Below are 16,186 nucleotides of genomic sequence, written 5' to 3' on the forward strand. Positions count from 1 at the left end.
AAATATCATAAATATGTAGTAATATAATGATTATAGCATAAATATATATTCTAGTTAATTATTATGTTATGAACCTATCTACCGATAATTCAACGTGTATCAGTATGTCTATATGATAATGTAAATTGAGATTTCGCTCTGATGTATAACATTAATGTAAGTATAGCTAAATACATTGCTGGATGTCCAACTATACGTGTCATGCCACAAGTGGAAGTTCAACACGTATGTATATATGTATATGTTCTGCATTTGATTAGAAAAAAAAAAAATTATGGTACAATAATAATTACACGTGGCACTTTTATCGATAAAAATCATCGTATAAAGCACCAATCACGCATAAACTTTCTTAGCTGGTTGAATTACCGAAATTAAATAAAAAAAAAGCATATGTGTGCTGGCCACCTTTTTTTTTACGATTAATTTGGTGAGGAAATTCGAAACATTAGAGTTTTGCAAATAAGCGTATATAGCGCTCGACGTCCCACGAATTAATTTTTTTGAATCGAACTCTTTGTTACGGTCGATTCTCGCTCGCAGTTTTTACGGGAGGTTCCGGAATTTTTTAGTTGCCACATAAAATCTTAATCTTCTATTGAAACTTCTGATTCTCTTACCTTCCGTCCACAGCGTCGATGGTCTCGGCGAGAATTCCAAGCTCCTTGAAGCACCGATTCATCCTGACCCGCCGCTCTGGTCTCCTCAGAAGATTTATCATGAAGATTTTATCCATACCCATAGTATCCTTTTCCGGGTAGGTCACAAGGTGTGCCAGACGTTCGGACAGTGGCAGCGGTTCTTGATGAGCTGATTAACGATCGCGTATGTTCATCCACTCAATATCTTATCCTTAATATTTTTATTTCCGTGTAAGTGAACTCACCCAGTATTTCTAATTTTAAATTCGTTAGCTGTTGAGCATCCTGGACGATCCCATTCTGATTTTCCAATGGGACCATGACAAAACCGTAAACTTGATCATTGCAAATGTAAAATGGGATACCTAAAATTGATATCAATATTGTTCTCAATGAGAAATTTTGTCGAGGATAATAATTGTGCTTTTTGCCAGATTTAATATTCGCGAATTGGGAGATTTATATTTTTTTTCGTCTAAATCTTCTCCCTTTTATTCTTTCTCCGTCAATTTGATAAAATAGATCAAAAAGACTTACCGGAAGCGTTGGCGCCGACAGCGAACGTTATGATGTCGTCTTTAGGCCCGTCATATCTTTGCGGACCAAGTTTATCAGCTTTGAAAGTTAGGAAATTGCTTTCGCTTCTTTTTAGATTGATAAGAATAGCGCTGTGAACCATAGGAACGTGGATACATCCCACTTCTTCTCTGTTTAATATCGGCTTGTATCTATCTGTTCTCATGTAATAATAATCCTCAGTCATTCCGGCCCAAAAATTACTGTACATCCCATCGGACTTCAAAAGTGGAGCGACTACAGTCTCTCCTTTTTTTACCAACTCTTCGAGGGTTTTTGGATTAGTTAAAAATGCGTCGGCATCGATCATCTAAAATATTTCGAGAATATCTAGCAATAAGATATGGAAAAAAATGGAGACAATGTTCGCCGGAGATTTTACAGGGACTTACGAGGAGAAAATCTGCCCATACATCCCGCGCATACTCTAGGGCTTGTTCCCTTAAATCGATGACGTGGTTAAATCTTTCAGGTGTCCAGTCGGCTATTCCTTTCTCCCCTTGAAACCCTTTAGAGCTTTTATCGTACTCGAAGCTAACCCTGTGGTATTTTTCTTTCCCATTCTTAGAATCTAACCAGGTTTTTAACACATCTATCGTGTTATCTACGTTATTATCGCTACGAATCCTAAAGCAAGAGAAAACATCCATTTTAAAAGTTAACGGACAGAGAAACAATAATAGGGCAATTAATCACAATTTATTTTAAAGAATTTCTATTTCTTCAAAAAGATATAGGAAATATTATATCATCGAGAGCGGTTGCATGTTTCATTAACGTTTGTTCGGGTTGGATGTTCCGAATCTTTTGCCGCGTTGGCCCTTAGCATTTCAAATCGACAGGTGAATGAAGGTGCGTGCGCAGTTGTAGTAATCGCACGTGTTCGATACGGAGTAACGTAATACGTTCTCCAATGATCCAATGATTATCGTTCATTCCATTGACAGTTGAGTATCGTGGAAAAAATGTTTGAGTGTCGACATTCATTTGTCACATTCTTCCGGCTAACGGCGTTATTCAAAGTCGGCATTCGGTGCTCAGTAAGCCACAGAAGTGCAGCGTGAAAAATTTAGCCAGTGCTTTTCACTTAACGGAAGTTTAAGTACGTGAGTTCATTGCTGGTGCATTATGCAGATGTGAAATAGATGAAAGTGACATGGTGCACAACGTGGAACTCGCAACTCCAAACTGTCGGTAGGGTTTCGTTCAATTGGCATATTGAGTGAGGTTATGAAGCTGTGAACGGAGGACACGGTATAGGTGAGTACATTCAAAATTACTTACCACAGCGATATTCTATCCTTAGGATAATCTAGGTTTTCCAGTAAGGTTAAAAAATATGGCAAAGTGTGAGCTTTGTTTCGTGCCAAAATCGCGATAACAATAGTAGGATGTTTATTGCAATATACAGAAACGCAGGCCCATAGCGCGGTAAACACAAGTAATAGGGCCTTTTTACAATTCATTTTTGAACGCCACGTATAATCGCCGGGGAAAGGGACAAATCGTGACTCCCAGAAAGCGGAGAACGCCGCTTCGTTATCAACAATCCCGCAATCTCCCTCCTTAAGGAAAGTCAGACAAAAACTATGTGGGATTGTCGCGTTGTGATTAGACAAACAGATGCAGTTATCGCCGCCAGTCGCTGACCGTCCGACATGCGAGAATAATCGAGCGATTCGATGTTGGCGCGGATTTATGTGGAATATGATCTAATTTTGTTCCAAAAATATGCATCATCTATTTTTCCTCAGATCACATCCGATATAACGAAATAATCAAGACGATGGAAAAGTTAAATATTTTACTAACAGATAGTACAAAAATAACAACAATCGATCATGATACTTCTGGTTTTTCATCCGTTGTGATTTCTAAACTCAATTAACTTTTGGATTTGTCGAGTCTGGTCGTGTTTGCATTGTTTCTTCTTCTACTTTGGATTTTTTTTTCGGAGCGTAACTCAAGCTGGCCTTGTCGAAATCCATCATCATGATACCTAAGTCTCCACTGTATCGATTCTTAGTCACCTGAAGATATGAAAGTCATATTACCCTCAAACAGTTGGAGAGTCCATTCTCGTCATTATTTTTTTTATACCTGTAAGTATTTTTTGCCTCTGACGCTGGTTAGTCTTTTATCTTGAATTATAAGAATGTTATCTGCTTCTTGACTGGCTTTTGCTCCACCAAAAATTGAGGATGTCGTTAAATCTTCTGAGTCTCTTTCTTTCCGCGGATGAATTACAAGAGTCACATGGCAGTTGAATTTTGTGGCAAACGTTCGGAAGGATGCGATAACAGCATCCTGTTTCCAAAATCTGTCCATGTGCTTCTGTTCATCTGACATTCCCATCATGAACTGAACATTGTCAATTATCACATGAGCAATGTCATGAACGTATGTTGCGTGTTCAACGGCCTAAAACATGAAAGAACTTGACGTTCTCCTATTTTATTACTTTCTATAATGAAAGCAACTCATTAGGATCGACTAGGCATTACCCACCTCCATGACAACCTTGACATTTTGCTGTCCGTGGAAAGTCATGAAATATACTGGCAATTTCTCAAATGCATCTGCATGCAAATCGAAACTGTCTAAATTTATATCCAAAGGAATACCAGCCATCTGCTGTAGCATCGTCCTAGCAAGTCTTGCATTTCTGATCTCAAAGCTTCCCCAAAGTGTATTTACCCCCTGCATTGCAAGATCGAGCGAATATTCACTCATAAAGGTCGTCTTACCACTTCCTGGAATGTATACAGTGAAATAATTCTATGAGAAATTGATTTCGGAGTTGAAAGATCAAAGCACGCATTTTTCACCTGTGGGCCCGGTCAGGATTGTTAATTCTCCTTTCCTGTGTCCTTTCAAAGTTTTATTCAGAGCTGGGAATCTCTTCCACTTGATACCCTGAACACGATCAATATTCTGTAAATCACTCAGAACATCCTGCCTTAGGCTCTGAAATGTCGTGATGCTTTTGTGCCATATTGGTTGAGCATTCTGTAGTATAGTTTTGAGATCGTATCCAAAATGGATTGCGGTTCTTGGGCTTGGTTGATTTCCAGTTGGTCTAACAAAGAAGCATCTCTGCTCATCTAACTTTTTTGCAAAGTTTCTAGCTGTGTCCCAACTCGTTTCATCGTTTCCAAACCATAATATTAATTTTTTGTAAGATTCTAAATAAGGCAAGATCTGTTGGGGCAAATTTTTCAATTCATGTGGAAGACAGATGACATGTGCAATTGCTTTTTGGGAAACCAAGGCAATCAAGTCCTGAACACTCGGGACTACTACTGCCGTATTTGTAGCCTCAGATCTCGCACCCTTTTGTTTGTAGATTATCAAACCTCCGGCCTTAGAAGTCGGAGTCGTTGTTTCTGACCATTCTGTCAGCGACTTATAACCAGCTATATGGCCACTTGAATCCACCAAAGGAAGATGTAGTGTCTTTGTCACAAGATCATAAGCACCGTTTAAAGTAGAGAGAGAAACTTGAGGCACTTGCTGAAAGAGATAAAAGAATATTTTAATTCGTTGTTTTAAACAAATAAGAATGTTACAAATCACAATGAATTCTGTTTCTCACCGGAATGGCTAAATGATTAAGCATGTCTTGATAATCTTTTTCCTTGAGAGCTGAAACTAAAGTACAGTGGTTTGTGAGTTTCTCCCATCTATTCTTGAAGTCCTCTTTGACAGGCATGGTTTCTTTTAGAGCAGCAAGCTCCTTTATTATTTTTCCAGTCTTCTTGGGTGTCAAAAATTTCTCCAAGAGATTCCATGGTCCGGTATGTCGACAGTTATCACAGATAAAGAATCCTGTAATTTTCAGGATTTTCATTCATGTTTATTCTTCCTCTCTAACTTCTTCTTTTATCTACCTGTTGTTTTATTGATGAAAACTCTTGGTTGATCCTTCTGTTTTGTGACAGCACAAACTGGACAGTCTATAGTGAGGCAGGCATGACCATCTATGTAACTAACACCTAGAGCCTTGATAGATTTTTTCACTTGAAGGAGGCTTACTCTGTTCTCATCGTCTGTAGTTGCCCAGCAGTAGCGATGAGTGGAAGAAACAATATTTCTGACCCGAGATTGTCTATTCTGATTTAACAATCTTTCCAATTTAACAAAGGTCCTCAACAACATATTATACTCACATAAACTGCTTACATTTATAATTATTTTCTAAAGCTCTGTTTTGACACACCCTCAACGAAATACGTTGAATGGTGAATGATATGCTGCTGTCATATCTACAATCTACTCAATGTCATGTATTTTTAATATCCCATAGCTTTTTCCCGGCATAACCTCATGATCCTCAGTATTGTGAATTTCTACTGGAAATTGTTATTGTCATAAAAAAAAATCTATGTCTAAACGATTGAGAGAACCCCTTGTATCGTAACATGAAAGAATATTCCCAGTTTCAGTTAATATTTATCAAAAAACTATTGCAACACGTTACGAAATTTCGGAATCTTTAACGAATTCAGTACATGAACAATACACCGAACACCGCACACGTGATTCCGGAATCGTGAATCCAACGACTTCAAATCGACGTCGATTCGATATTCGACTCTCCAGAATCTGCTCTTGGTGTAGTGTGAGTGCACTGCATAATTGTGTGTAATTTCGTGAGATAATTTTGCTTTTTTGAAGACGACGTTCCATCATCAATGGGATGTGTGCATAAAGGTAAGTTTCATTCTTTTTATAAAAGTTGGGGTTCATTAAATGAACGACTTGACAAACTGGAAATGCCCAGGAATTTATAATTCATCATCCAATCTCAAGTAGGCTGTTGAGGTCGATGTGAGCATAACCTTAGATTCTCTGGTATTTCCTTTACCGTGTGACATACAAAAAACTGTCATTGCCATGATAACACCTGAATATTTTGGTCACAACTAGAATGAAATAGTGAGAAACGGTAAGACAGCTCTACTCATAATTCGCCATCCATCTCGATATTGTTACATAACTTCTGTGAATTATTTGATCAAACTTGGAAACTTCCGCTCCTAGAATCTATTTTGCTACAAGGAGAGATGTGAGAATTGAATGGGATTTTTCAGATTGATGGCTGCATCCCGTAAACTGTCCATTGGCCAAATTATCAGCCGGTACGCATTATCCGTGTTATTCCCTACGTTTACTGTATCAGCGATATACTTGGACTGGAATCATACACAACAGTGGAAATTGGCACAGAAAGAAAAGCAATCAGAATTACCAAAGGTTTAAACAGGTAGTAGAGAAAAGAGAGAATAATGGGAGTTCTGGGATTTACTCGTGCGCATCTTTGGACTGGATTCCCTGCAGCTGGATTTGTGTTCGGATGTTGGTTGGACCGTCTAGAAACTTTGAGGATGACACGATTCAGAGATAAATCTGCCCTTTATGGCAGGACCCTTGCGCCAGGGGAGCCACATTCATGGCCATGATTTGACACCTTTGAATGAGGTTGTTGATTACAGTAGAAGAATAATTTATTGCAATAAAAGCCAGATGAAAAGTAATAAAACCCAAATTGAGGTGTGCCTTTATTTTTCGGATTCACTCAGAAAATTCCTCAAATTTTATTATTTGTTGAACAAGTTTGTCAAAAATACTTAGTACTCCAGTCTGGAGTACCTCAGAATATATTCATTTAGAACCACTAATTTATTTGTACTTGCTATGTCTTACTCATTTAATTTTTTCTATGAATTTCTTTTCGCAATGCCCACTAGAGATTATCAATTCATAAATCTCCCTGCAGTTCGTACTATCTAAAAATCGTAAATTTCTTTCCCTTATCATTCTTGGTAATTTGACATTTTTTGCTTGTGATTTCATGTTTTCTTGGGTCCTCTGAGTTCTCCTTATCATCCTCGTAGTCCCTGCAGTTGACCATTCTCTTGGTTGCAAGATTGTAGGCTAGTCTTTTTTTTCGGAGCCACTCGCTTGCCTCTTCATTCCAAAAACTCGTTCTCTCCTTTTTGAACTTCGAATGATCCTTGATTTCCGCACACTGTGTATTCAATAATCCTGGTTTTTGAATAGCAGGATTCGTGTTGGTCTTCGCCCCTCCCTCGTGTCCATCGATTGATCCATAATCGAGAAATCGAATTTCCTGGCTTTGGGTAACGGCAGTAATGTTTTCGCTGATTTTTCGTAGCACTCTTTCGCCCTCAAGTTCTCTGGCAAGGTCAAGATCCAGGCTGAATGGTCGATTTTTTGATCCCCGTTCGCTTGCGGATCTTGAGAAGCCTCGGGGCTTGCGAACCAGAAGTGGGTCGAATTTTTTCGAAGTAACGGCAAAAGAAGAATCGCCAATATCAGCTGATAACGTGGAATCTAAATCGTCGTAGGAGACTTTAGGTTTCGCTCGGCACCTCCAACTACTATATGCGCTCCATTTCGATCTTTGAAAATTCGATTGTGACCCTGACGCGTTATTACATTTTTTTAAAGATTTATGAGCGCGTGATTCCGAAGTCGGAATATTTTTGGAATCTTGCAGAGTTTTCCAATTATTTCCATTCGAATTAAATATACAACTCGTTTCTGTCGCATCCCTATTGTCGCCCTTGGAAATTTCTGATCGCGTAGAATTAGTATTGGATCCTTTTGACCTCGACGATCGATTGGATGTCCTTGATCCGGTGCTCGTTTCGCGGAATTCCGCGTCCACTTTGAGATCATTTTGTTCAATGATTTTGCGTCCTTCCGGATACGGTGGGGGCGAAGGTCTCTGTGAAAGAAAATCCGGGAATACGTGCAGATTCTCATCTTCGAGGTTGAGAGAGTTTCTCTCGCATTTTTTCAAGTAATTTTCAGCACGTTGAATTTTTTCCTTCACGAGTCTCTCCAAGATCCTAAGCTCTTTTTCTTTCTTTAGCAAAAGTCGCTCGCGTTCCTGAAGAATGAGTTCCTTGTCTCTTATCAGCGATACCCGCTGCTGTAAATATTCAAGCCTTTGCATCCAGTTTTCCTTGAAGATATCCCCGCTGATTTGATTCGGACTTAGCGCTGTTACCGTGCAGCCGTTTTTATTTCCATGGTGGCAGAGATCCTCGCAGCTTCCGTAAAAAGCTTCGCAACTTTCTTTTATAGATTTCAAATTCGAAGGATGCTTTGGAGATGGTAGAAAATCGAAGGATTGGGATCGCTCAATGTTCACGATCGGTTTTTTCTCCTTAAAATTCGCGATACCGTTATCATAATCAAACCGAAGCAACTGACGAACCTCCGGATTTTCTATCTCCTCGGTCCTTTTCAAATTTTCCAAAGATCCGTCTAACGTTCTCGTCATTTCCTCTTCTACGGGATGGCAAAGAGATACCTCGAGCTCTCCGATTTTTCCTCGTGAATTTATTTCCCGCAAAGCAAATTCCGGAGTATTTAATATGAGCTCAGAAGAAGTGGCTGATAATTGCGAAAATTCCGGGTACACGGCAACTTCATGTTGCTGTTGTGGTTCCACCCCCAATTTAATTTTACTCGCTATCTCAACATCGTCAGTTTTATACACTTCGCTGGTGTTGCTCCATGGAAATACAACCCCTTTCTCTTTATTCACGTCGGAATGAGATTCCAAATCCAGTTCTTCACTCGATCGATACATATTGTTGCGTTTTGGTATTATAAATGTTTCTACACGGTAGATTCTCCGCTCTTCTGTAGCTACCTCACCCTGAACCAACACCCTGTTATTTCCAACCTCGTCCTGCATTCCTTACTTTCGAATTTCACCGCAATAAAGACAATTTTTTCTATTCTTATATAGGAGAGGGATTAATCAATTTAATCATCCACACAATCCACTTGCATAATTACGTACAATGTAAATTCCTTTCGGCCTTGGATTTGCACAGTGGCTACACAGTTCCATTGTTTAAACGCGACGCCAGATTCCATCAGCATTCCAACTTCCCCACCCCCTCGATTGCCTTCACCTTCACTTTCTTCGTCGACGTTGTTTGGTTCCACGTTGAACTAAAACTATACCGCAGACTCAGGTACATTGGCGATTTAGAGAATCGCAGAATTTCGTCGATCGCTGCACAGTGTGGAATATTTGAAGTTAGTTAGCGTTTTTTACTGAAGAACGGAATAAACATGATGCTGATGATTTAAATCTGCCGAGACATTATTTATTTGGGATATTGTACACCTCCATTAGTGCACCTCCTGCACTATGCTGCAGTGCAGTCAGCAACACCAAACGAAAATGCTTCTCTTCATTCAAACTAATGGAGGGGATAGAATTCAGGCAGGACCCCCGTTGGGTCGGTTTCAAATGTATAGGATCCTATAACGGTCGGCTTATATCCAAAAGGACCTGCTGCTTTCGTATGTATGTACCTGCTCGTAGATATACCTATAAATAATGGAGGCACGAAAAAGAACGGCTGCGATACATGTGTCTCAGATTTGAAAGGTTTAATTTCTTTTTTTACTTTTTACTTTTTCTCATCATTAATATGGGATATACTTTGGAGTGAAGATCAATCAATAGTGCATAACCTACTCAAACTTCACGCAGTATACCCTGTGTAATAGTAGCGTAAATCTTTTTGTATAAAAATATACGCGAGCTTTCCCTTGACTAAATTTCTGTTGAAAGAAATATAAAAAATAAATTCAGTTCTTATTTGTATAACAATTTAATAATGTTATAACAATATTCATAATTTTCAATTCTGTAATGCGCTAATAACATGGGCTCGTTATAATATTCGTCCATCGTTATTGAAATTCAGCGCCACTCGATGAAGCTCATCGATGTGTGGCGATCGAATGTTCTCGATTCGAGATTGTTTGTCGCGTTTGCGCTAACGCGTACCTAGTACGCGGAGCCGCGGCCATTTTGTAATTGCTTTTCTCTCGCGTCGCCATTGCTGCGTACCTCGTTCGCTAGGGAGTTGGTTTCGGGACTAGGCTGAGGGACTAGGCGACGTCGTTTCTCGCGGGTTGTAAGGTTGTAGTGTGCTTGGTCTATAACCAGGAGTTTTTAGTTATTTCGTTTTACGGTTTTGGGTATTTTGGGATCCGGGTGATTTCGAATTTGCCCTGCCATGAATAATGATAAAAAAGTGTTGAGCCACGTAAAAGAGGAGTTTCTTGCCGTGCATTTGGACAGCACTCCCCAGTTGACCCCTACGGGGAAAATCAGCTACGCCAAGACTCGTGTGTACACACAACGGTACAGATCTGCATGGGAACAGATGCCTGATTTCAAAGGTGAATTATCACAACTTCCCCTCCTCCACCCTGCGCCAGAACACCTACCTCTAGTTACATATTATTCTCACATTTATCACTCTGCTTGTATATAGTTTCAACATTCAAATCCTTCCGCCTTATATCCAACTTTGTGCACAAGCCAGAGTTGTGGTCAATACTTATTTGAGGCAAAACCGCTGCAATTTACATCAAAAGCAGACCCCCCCTCTCCCTCGCCCTACCCATGGTATTAGAATTGTTCCAAGTTGCTACTCGCCTAGCTATATCAATATAATTTGTCACTCTATACCGGGATAATGTGAAGCTCTTTGCTCTGTTGCAGGATGGCTAACATCTGTACCAGATCAGCCAACTCGTGCATATTGCACTTATTGCAAGAAGAATCTGCATGCCCATCGCTTGTCCTTGCTGAAACATACATGCACTATGAAGCACCAGAGGTGTGCTCTCATGTATCAGAATGAATCTCTTGCACTGGAGAATAATGTTTTAGTTACTGCAGAGAAAGATCCAATTGGTATTGAGACACCAGATGACCCAGATGAAATCGAAGAGGTATACACGTGCAGATACAATTTTGTTGACATTGCTTGCTGCTTTTGCAGAAAAAATTAATCAGATGTTGAAAATTAGACAGCTGAGAACTTCAAGCTGCAGCAGTCTGAAGGCGAAGATGACGATGAAGAGATCGAGTATGTTGTTGAGCGGCTTGATGATGAGAACATGGATGACGAACAATGCAAGGATGTAGAGGATATGGAATACGTCGAAGATGAAGAAGAGGAGAACCTACCAGTTGCTAAGAAGATTAAAGTTGAAAAAAATGTAAGTATCATGCTGTGATAAGTTTGAAAAATAACTGTATGTTTGAGGAAAGGAAATGATATCTATATATTTATTTTGTGTCTTCCAGGAAAAAAATGATCGTCAAGATGCCCTTGCTGAAGCAATGGCACACGTGCATGGTGAGTATCTCAACGAAAGTGGTGATCCTGTCAATGTCGAGTTAGAGATGGTTGTAGAATCTGTCGACTCTCAACCTGGACAGATTCAGATGGTTTCTATACAATCTGGAGCAGAAATTGAAGAGGACCAAGCTGCGGCAATTGATGCCCTTGAGCACGATGAAAATTCTGGCGACTACATCCAGGAAGAAGACAAAGAGAATGAGGATCAAGACGCCATGGAAAATACGTCCAGCTGCAAATCTTCTATGGTGAGCATCTTTCTGGACTAGATTCCCTAAAGATCCTGAATGGCACTTGCTTTTAGATTTCGAAAATAATTTTTTCGGGCTCCTCTATTCTTTTGTTTCTTAATAGCATGGTGCAGAGTCCAGTGAAGGAGCTAGTGAAACTGAAGAACCTGATCATGTCGAGGTGCATCAAGTCAATGTGCCAGTTCCAGCTCCTAGAGACTATCTAATCAAACCATCAATGGCTCAAAAAGTATCTGCGGGGACCAGCAACAATAGTGGAACTGCATCCATGGGGACAAAAAAGACGATAGCAGTGACTTCTGATGGTAAGATTGTAAGCCTAGATACTCCTACAATGGCAGGTTATGCTGGAGGCTCTCGCTACGTTTTGAACGTCGCCAAAGGACAAGCTTCAGCGGTCGTCCTCGACAGTGAGAAAAATCATCAGGGTTCAGAGGTTCAGGAACAGATCAAGACTGGACAGCAGCAGCAGCAAGCTACTACAGGCGCAGCGACCTACTCCACTGCAAGTACCAGCCAACCGAATACCCAGAAGGTACGTAGAAACTTATCAATGTAGTCATTGTTTTGCTTGAATTTTCTTATACTTGCGTGTTATCAAGCATCTTCGTTAGTCAGACCTGACCTTTGACCTGTATCTTATGAGATAGCAAGGCTAGAAGTGGCCTATGACCAAGCTCTGATAATTCTTGTACCCAAAGTTATAATATTTTAGAAAAATATCTGCCGTATGTCGAAACGCATGTGTAGTGCTGATGAGACATTCTCAGTCTTTGTTTGTCAGTCTTTTAAACCGTTTGTTAGTCAGAAGTATTTTCTTGTAACATTAAACCATGAGTGACGAACAAATACCCACAGGGGAAGCAGTCTCAGCACAGGTTGTACTTTCAAATTACAGTTGCTGAGTTCAGCTTCTTCAGTGCTTAGGGAGTTGCAGCATTTCTCAGTCAGCTTAGAATATCTCGTTTATTTCATTGATGATGAGAAATTATGTATGCTAATGGTTTCAGCATATCATTTTAAAGTCTGTGAAACCAGTGGTGGCTAAGAAGCCATATATATCAACTCACATACTGGATACCAGTAAGGGTCTTCCTGTCGGTGGGCTCCAGATCAGTCTCTACAAACTTATGGATGGACGTTGGACGTTCCTGAACGAAAGGTGAGGATTATAGATTATTCGCGACGGGAATGAATATCATTCCAAAAGAATTTCCGATTTACAATTGACACTAGGTTTTTTTTCTCAACATCACATATTTTCTCTGTTTTCATGGGATATCAGCACCTCTACAGCAGACGGTCGGTGTGCAGACTTGTTGGATACTGCCAAGTATCGGTTTACTGCAGGACGTTACAAGCTCCATTATGATGTGGACAAATACTTCACTTTGAGGAGAATCGAGACCATGTATCCCTTCATCGAGATCATATTTGATGTTAAGAACCCCACAGAGCACTACCATCTTCCCGTTCTGCTGAGTCCCTTTGGTTACACAACTTACCGAGGATCCTAATACGGGTCAGGTTCGTTGTTCCTTATTATCATTATCTTTATCATTCTATTCCCTGAAAATATTTTCTTTTGTGTACATATGTACAAAAACATGAACATCTGCTCTTGAATACTGTGTATGATGAAAGTGCGCTTTCAATTCATCACCATATCTAGTGTTGATGAATGATGTCTTCTCAACTTATGGGGTTCGTTGGGCAGTTGTTGCTAACTTTTATTTTTACTGCGTTATAAATATACTTATTTTGGTTACACATCGTCATTTTTTGTCCGTGTAACTTTCATCATCGATGGTTTCATGTTATGTATTTAAAACATAAGAAGTAGACGTTTCAAGAAGAAGAAGGAGAAGAATGACCGATTCTGGGAGTGATGTGGTCGGAGGAATAGTCAGCGGATGAAAACTGTGTAAGTGAACTACTTATATGTATTAAAAGGGTTTTTTTTTTTTTATCGCGAATTGGATATGAAGGGCTTATGCCGACAATGAGTTAAATCGACCTGCTTTGTACTTTCAATGGATGTTGGTAAGTCGCGCTAACGGCTAGAGTCGATAGAGGGGATTTGCCTCTTCGTAGCCGGTAGGTACTCGTTGTTAACCTTCGCCGGTTTCGAAGTCGATGTCGGAGGCGGCAAATATCCTCTCTCTGAGTCGCCACTTTGCGACCTCAACTTTCCCTTGTCCCCAACTGACCCCGGTAACCCGGGAAGTGTGAATGTTGGCTTCCATCGTCCTGGGTCCGTTCCGAACGTAAAACTCGATCTTGCCCCGTTCTCATCAGCTGTGTATCTGCGTGTCGCGATCACAGTTTGATAAATTTTATTCGAATGTAAAAATGAATTTGTAAAACTTACCGAACATCTATTGCTAAACCTTCAGGACTTTTATAGGAAAACCTTCCCTGGACTACGGTGATGATTTCGTCGCCCACCCTCTTCTGCTTCCCTATTTCCTCTCGCTGCACCCCATCTTCTGTTTCGAAACTGAAGGAATATTCTCCGTCCCCGATGTTTGGATGGTTTGTCTGACGCAAAATTGCAGGGTGAGTTTTTGCACCATTCTTATGCGGTGGATCTAGTATAAGACCCCCAGAATGTGTGGCGAATAAAGGTGGTTGTAAGTCCGGTAATAGCTTGTCACCGCAACAGGACCGCGTCCTCGTGGTCAGGCAAAAAACCAAAAGTACCAAGCGACTCCACCGCGATGACGAGACCTTGGTTATAAATTAAGTAAAGTTTTAAAACTTATGAAATTTCTCACCAAATGACCTCGCTTTATCTGCATTGGAAACTCCTACACCTCAACTAGCCCCCCGGGCAAGTAGGGGCGATCGATTGTATGTTTTGAGAAACTGTTAGCGTCTATAAAAACATGCAACCTTCGAACATCCGTCGTTCCACGTTTTTTTTATGTGGAATATTTGTATAATTTTTACATGTTTCTACACGCGATTTCCAAAAATTATCCCCAAGCTTTTTTCTTGGGTTTTCCAATTTTACAAATTTAATTTAAGTCGTGTAGTTCGTACAGTTTTCTATGAACTTTCCGTAGCGAATGCCTGTCACTTGGACTTACACAATATCTCGGCTATGAGGAGACTTGTTACATGTACACGTACTTTATCCACTCGATAAAATAGAGAGAATATAGATATCTTGAATGCGAGTGACGGTAGCTAGTATTGAATTAACTCCCGAGCCATCGAATGATCGACCGACCGTCTTCTTATAAATATTACCAATTGCGGTATACATCTAAGAAAACGAAAGGGGACTTTGCCATCGGTTATATTACCGTGTATGATCACATCCAAATATACATATGAACGAGCATTTGTAACTATTCTAGTGTGCAATTTGCGTAATGAGAAGCGAATCGTGTACCACTTTGGGATAATATTTTCTTACTGTCACTTATTCGTCTTCTTCAATTTATACGTGTGGAATGAGCAGTAACGATAATTAGACACGTGTCCTGTTGAATATAATTACGTGACTAGAAATCTTAACAAGAAAAAAAAGTCCTGCAGCCCATCCTTCTCTAACTTTCGTCTTAATAATTGTCCGCTGAAGTTAGTTTTTTCTTGAGTATTCGAATTTTGTGTTTATAAATTGTAGCAAAAGAATAGAAACGTACCCTGTGTATCATCCTTGAGTATTCCTGCGGCTGAGATGATCCTTTCAAATTTTTGAACAGAGTGCGCGCGGTACCGCGAATCCCGTACCAGAACTTTATAAAATTTCACTACGAACCACAATTTTGATCAGATCGAAGAACACTAGGAAAGATCGTAGGCTCATAGTCTATCCGCTGAGCGATTAAATAGTAACATGTCTTGTAGATGAAGATGCGACATCCATGCTGAATCTTTGAGCCTTATATAGGTGTTCATACGAGAGTAGCCAGCTTATACTCGTACCCCTACCCCTCATTTCTTTATACCGTTTATAATACGTTTCACTACTTCAGGTAAATCAAACTTATAACACACCTTGCGAAAGGTTTTGAATTTATTTAATTTTTTTTTCTTCCCATTCGAAATCCGAGCCACTTGAAGGCATATGGATATTCTGTACTATATTGAAATTTATATTTTTTTTTCTCGTACGATGCGATTATATTCATTGCCGTTAATTATATAAAGAGGTGAATAACATTTACCGTTCGGTAGTGCAGGTAATCAGTCAACTGACGTTACATACGTTTTTTCTCTTTTAATTTTATTTCTATATCTCTTATGGTGTTTTGTAAACGAGCTAAACACTACCATTGATCACTCAAATACGAATCCGATGAGTAAATCGAGCCATTCTTATAAATGGATCAATTTAGCTTGTGGATTCGGATTCCTAGGGCCAAAATGCAAGAATACCATTGGAAACAATCTTTTTGGAATGTTGATTTTCGGGCCAAAAGTAAAGTAGTCAGAAAGTTAATTGTAATACAGTTTTCTGACGTATTTTGACCTCAGGAATTCGAATCTG

At 39.8% G+C, this 16,186-nt stretch overlaps 5 protein-coding genes across 9 annotated transcripts in view; 2 read left to right on the forward strand and 3 right to left on the reverse strand.

Annotated features, from left to right (window-relative positions):
• Positions 1 to 2,821, reverse strand: part of LOC105692397 (glycosyltransferase 25 family member) — a 36,864-nt gene extending 34,043 nt beyond the window's left edge. Inside the window, exons 1-5 of the mRNA XM_012411574.3 lie at positions 2,502 to 2,821; positions 1,610 to 1,844; positions 1,179 to 1,527; positions 887 to 1,006; positions 621 to 810 (exon numbers count right to left, since the gene is read on the reverse strand). Coding sequence (XP_012266997.2) covers positions 621 to 810; positions 887 to 1,006; positions 1,179 to 1,527; positions 1,610 to 1,844; positions 2,502 to 2,683 — 1,076 coding nt within the window. The 5' untranslated portion in view covers positions 2,684 to 2,821. The remainder of the gene's footprint in view (positions 1 to 620; positions 811 to 886; positions 1,007 to 1,178; positions 1,528 to 1,609; positions 1,845 to 2,501) is intronic.
• LOC105692396 lies at positions 1,963 to 13,455 on the forward strand. 4 transcript variants are annotated; one of them, XM_048659712.1, is made up of 8 exons: positions 10,017 to 10,463; positions 10,789 to 11,021; positions 11,100 to 11,291; positions 11,380 to 11,431; positions 11,546 to 11,682; positions 11,789 to 12,220; positions 12,696 to 12,847; positions 12,971 to 13,455. In XM_048659712.1, the coding sequence occupies exons 1-8, from the start codon at positions 10,298 to 10,300 to the stop codon at positions 13,200 to 13,202; spliced, it is 1,596 nt and encodes a 531-aa protein (XP_048515669.1). In that variant the 5' UTR covers positions 10,017 to 10,297; the 3' UTR covers positions 13,203 to 13,455. The 4 variants fall into 4 exon arrangements, with proteins under 4 accessions (XP_012266994.2, XP_012266993.2, XP_048515669.1 ...); XM_012411571.3 differs by lacking the exon at positions 10,017 to 10,463 and adding an exon at positions 1,963 to 2,477 and having other exon boundaries at positions 11,380 to 11,682; XM_012411570.3 differs by having other exon boundaries at positions 10,012 to 10,463; positions 11,380 to 11,682; positions 12,711 to 12,847.
• Positions 2,948 to 5,743, reverse strand: LOC105692394 (mitochondrial DNA helicase). 2 transcript variants are annotated; one of them, XM_048659711.1, is made up of 7 exons: positions 5,400 to 5,743; positions 5,108 to 5,330; positions 4,813 to 5,045; positions 4,046 to 4,730; positions 3,726 to 3,970; positions 3,318 to 3,638; positions 2,948 to 3,247 (listed from the first exon to the last, which is right to left on the reverse strand). In XM_048659711.1, the coding sequence occupies exons 3-7, from the start codon at positions 4,927 to 4,929 to the stop codon at positions 3,098 to 3,100; spliced, it is 1,518 nt and encodes a 505-aa protein (XP_048515668.1). In that variant the 5' UTR covers positions 4,930 to 5,045; positions 5,108 to 5,330; positions 5,400 to 5,743; the 3' UTR covers positions 2,948 to 3,097. The 2 variants fall into 2 exon arrangements, with proteins under 2 accessions (XP_048515668.1, XP_012266991.2); XM_012411568.3 differs by having other exon boundaries at positions 5,108 to 5,743.
• LOC110117386 (NADH dehydrogenase [ubiquinone] 1 beta subcomplex subunit 1) lies at positions 6,369 to 6,765 on the forward strand. Its single transcript, XM_020856062.2, has one exon. The coding sequence runs from the start codon at positions 6,506 to 6,508 to the stop codon at positions 6,677 to 6,679; it is 174 nt and encodes a 57-aa protein (XP_020711721.1). The 5' UTR covers positions 6,369 to 6,505; the 3' UTR covers positions 6,680 to 6,765.
• Positions 13,456 to 13,628: 173 nt separating the features above from the next.
• On the reverse strand, positions 13,629 to 16,186 carry LOC105692387. Its single transcript, XM_012411555.3, has 3 exons — positions 15,339 to 16,186; positions 14,057 to 14,415; positions 13,629 to 13,991 (listed from the first exon to the last, which is right to left on the reverse strand). Exons 1-3 carry the CDS (start codon positions 15,348 to 15,350, stop codon positions 13,739 to 13,741), a joined length of 624 nt encoding a protein of 207 aa, XP_012266978.1. The 5' UTR covers positions 15,351 to 16,186; the 3' UTR covers positions 13,629 to 13,738.

This window comes from Athalia rosae, chromosome 8, assembly GCF_917208135.1.
Source record: "Athalia rosae chromosome 8, iyAthRosa1.1, whole genome shotgun sequence".
NCBI lineage: Eukaryota > Metazoa > Arthropoda > Insecta > Hymenoptera > Athaliidae > Athalia > Athalia rosae.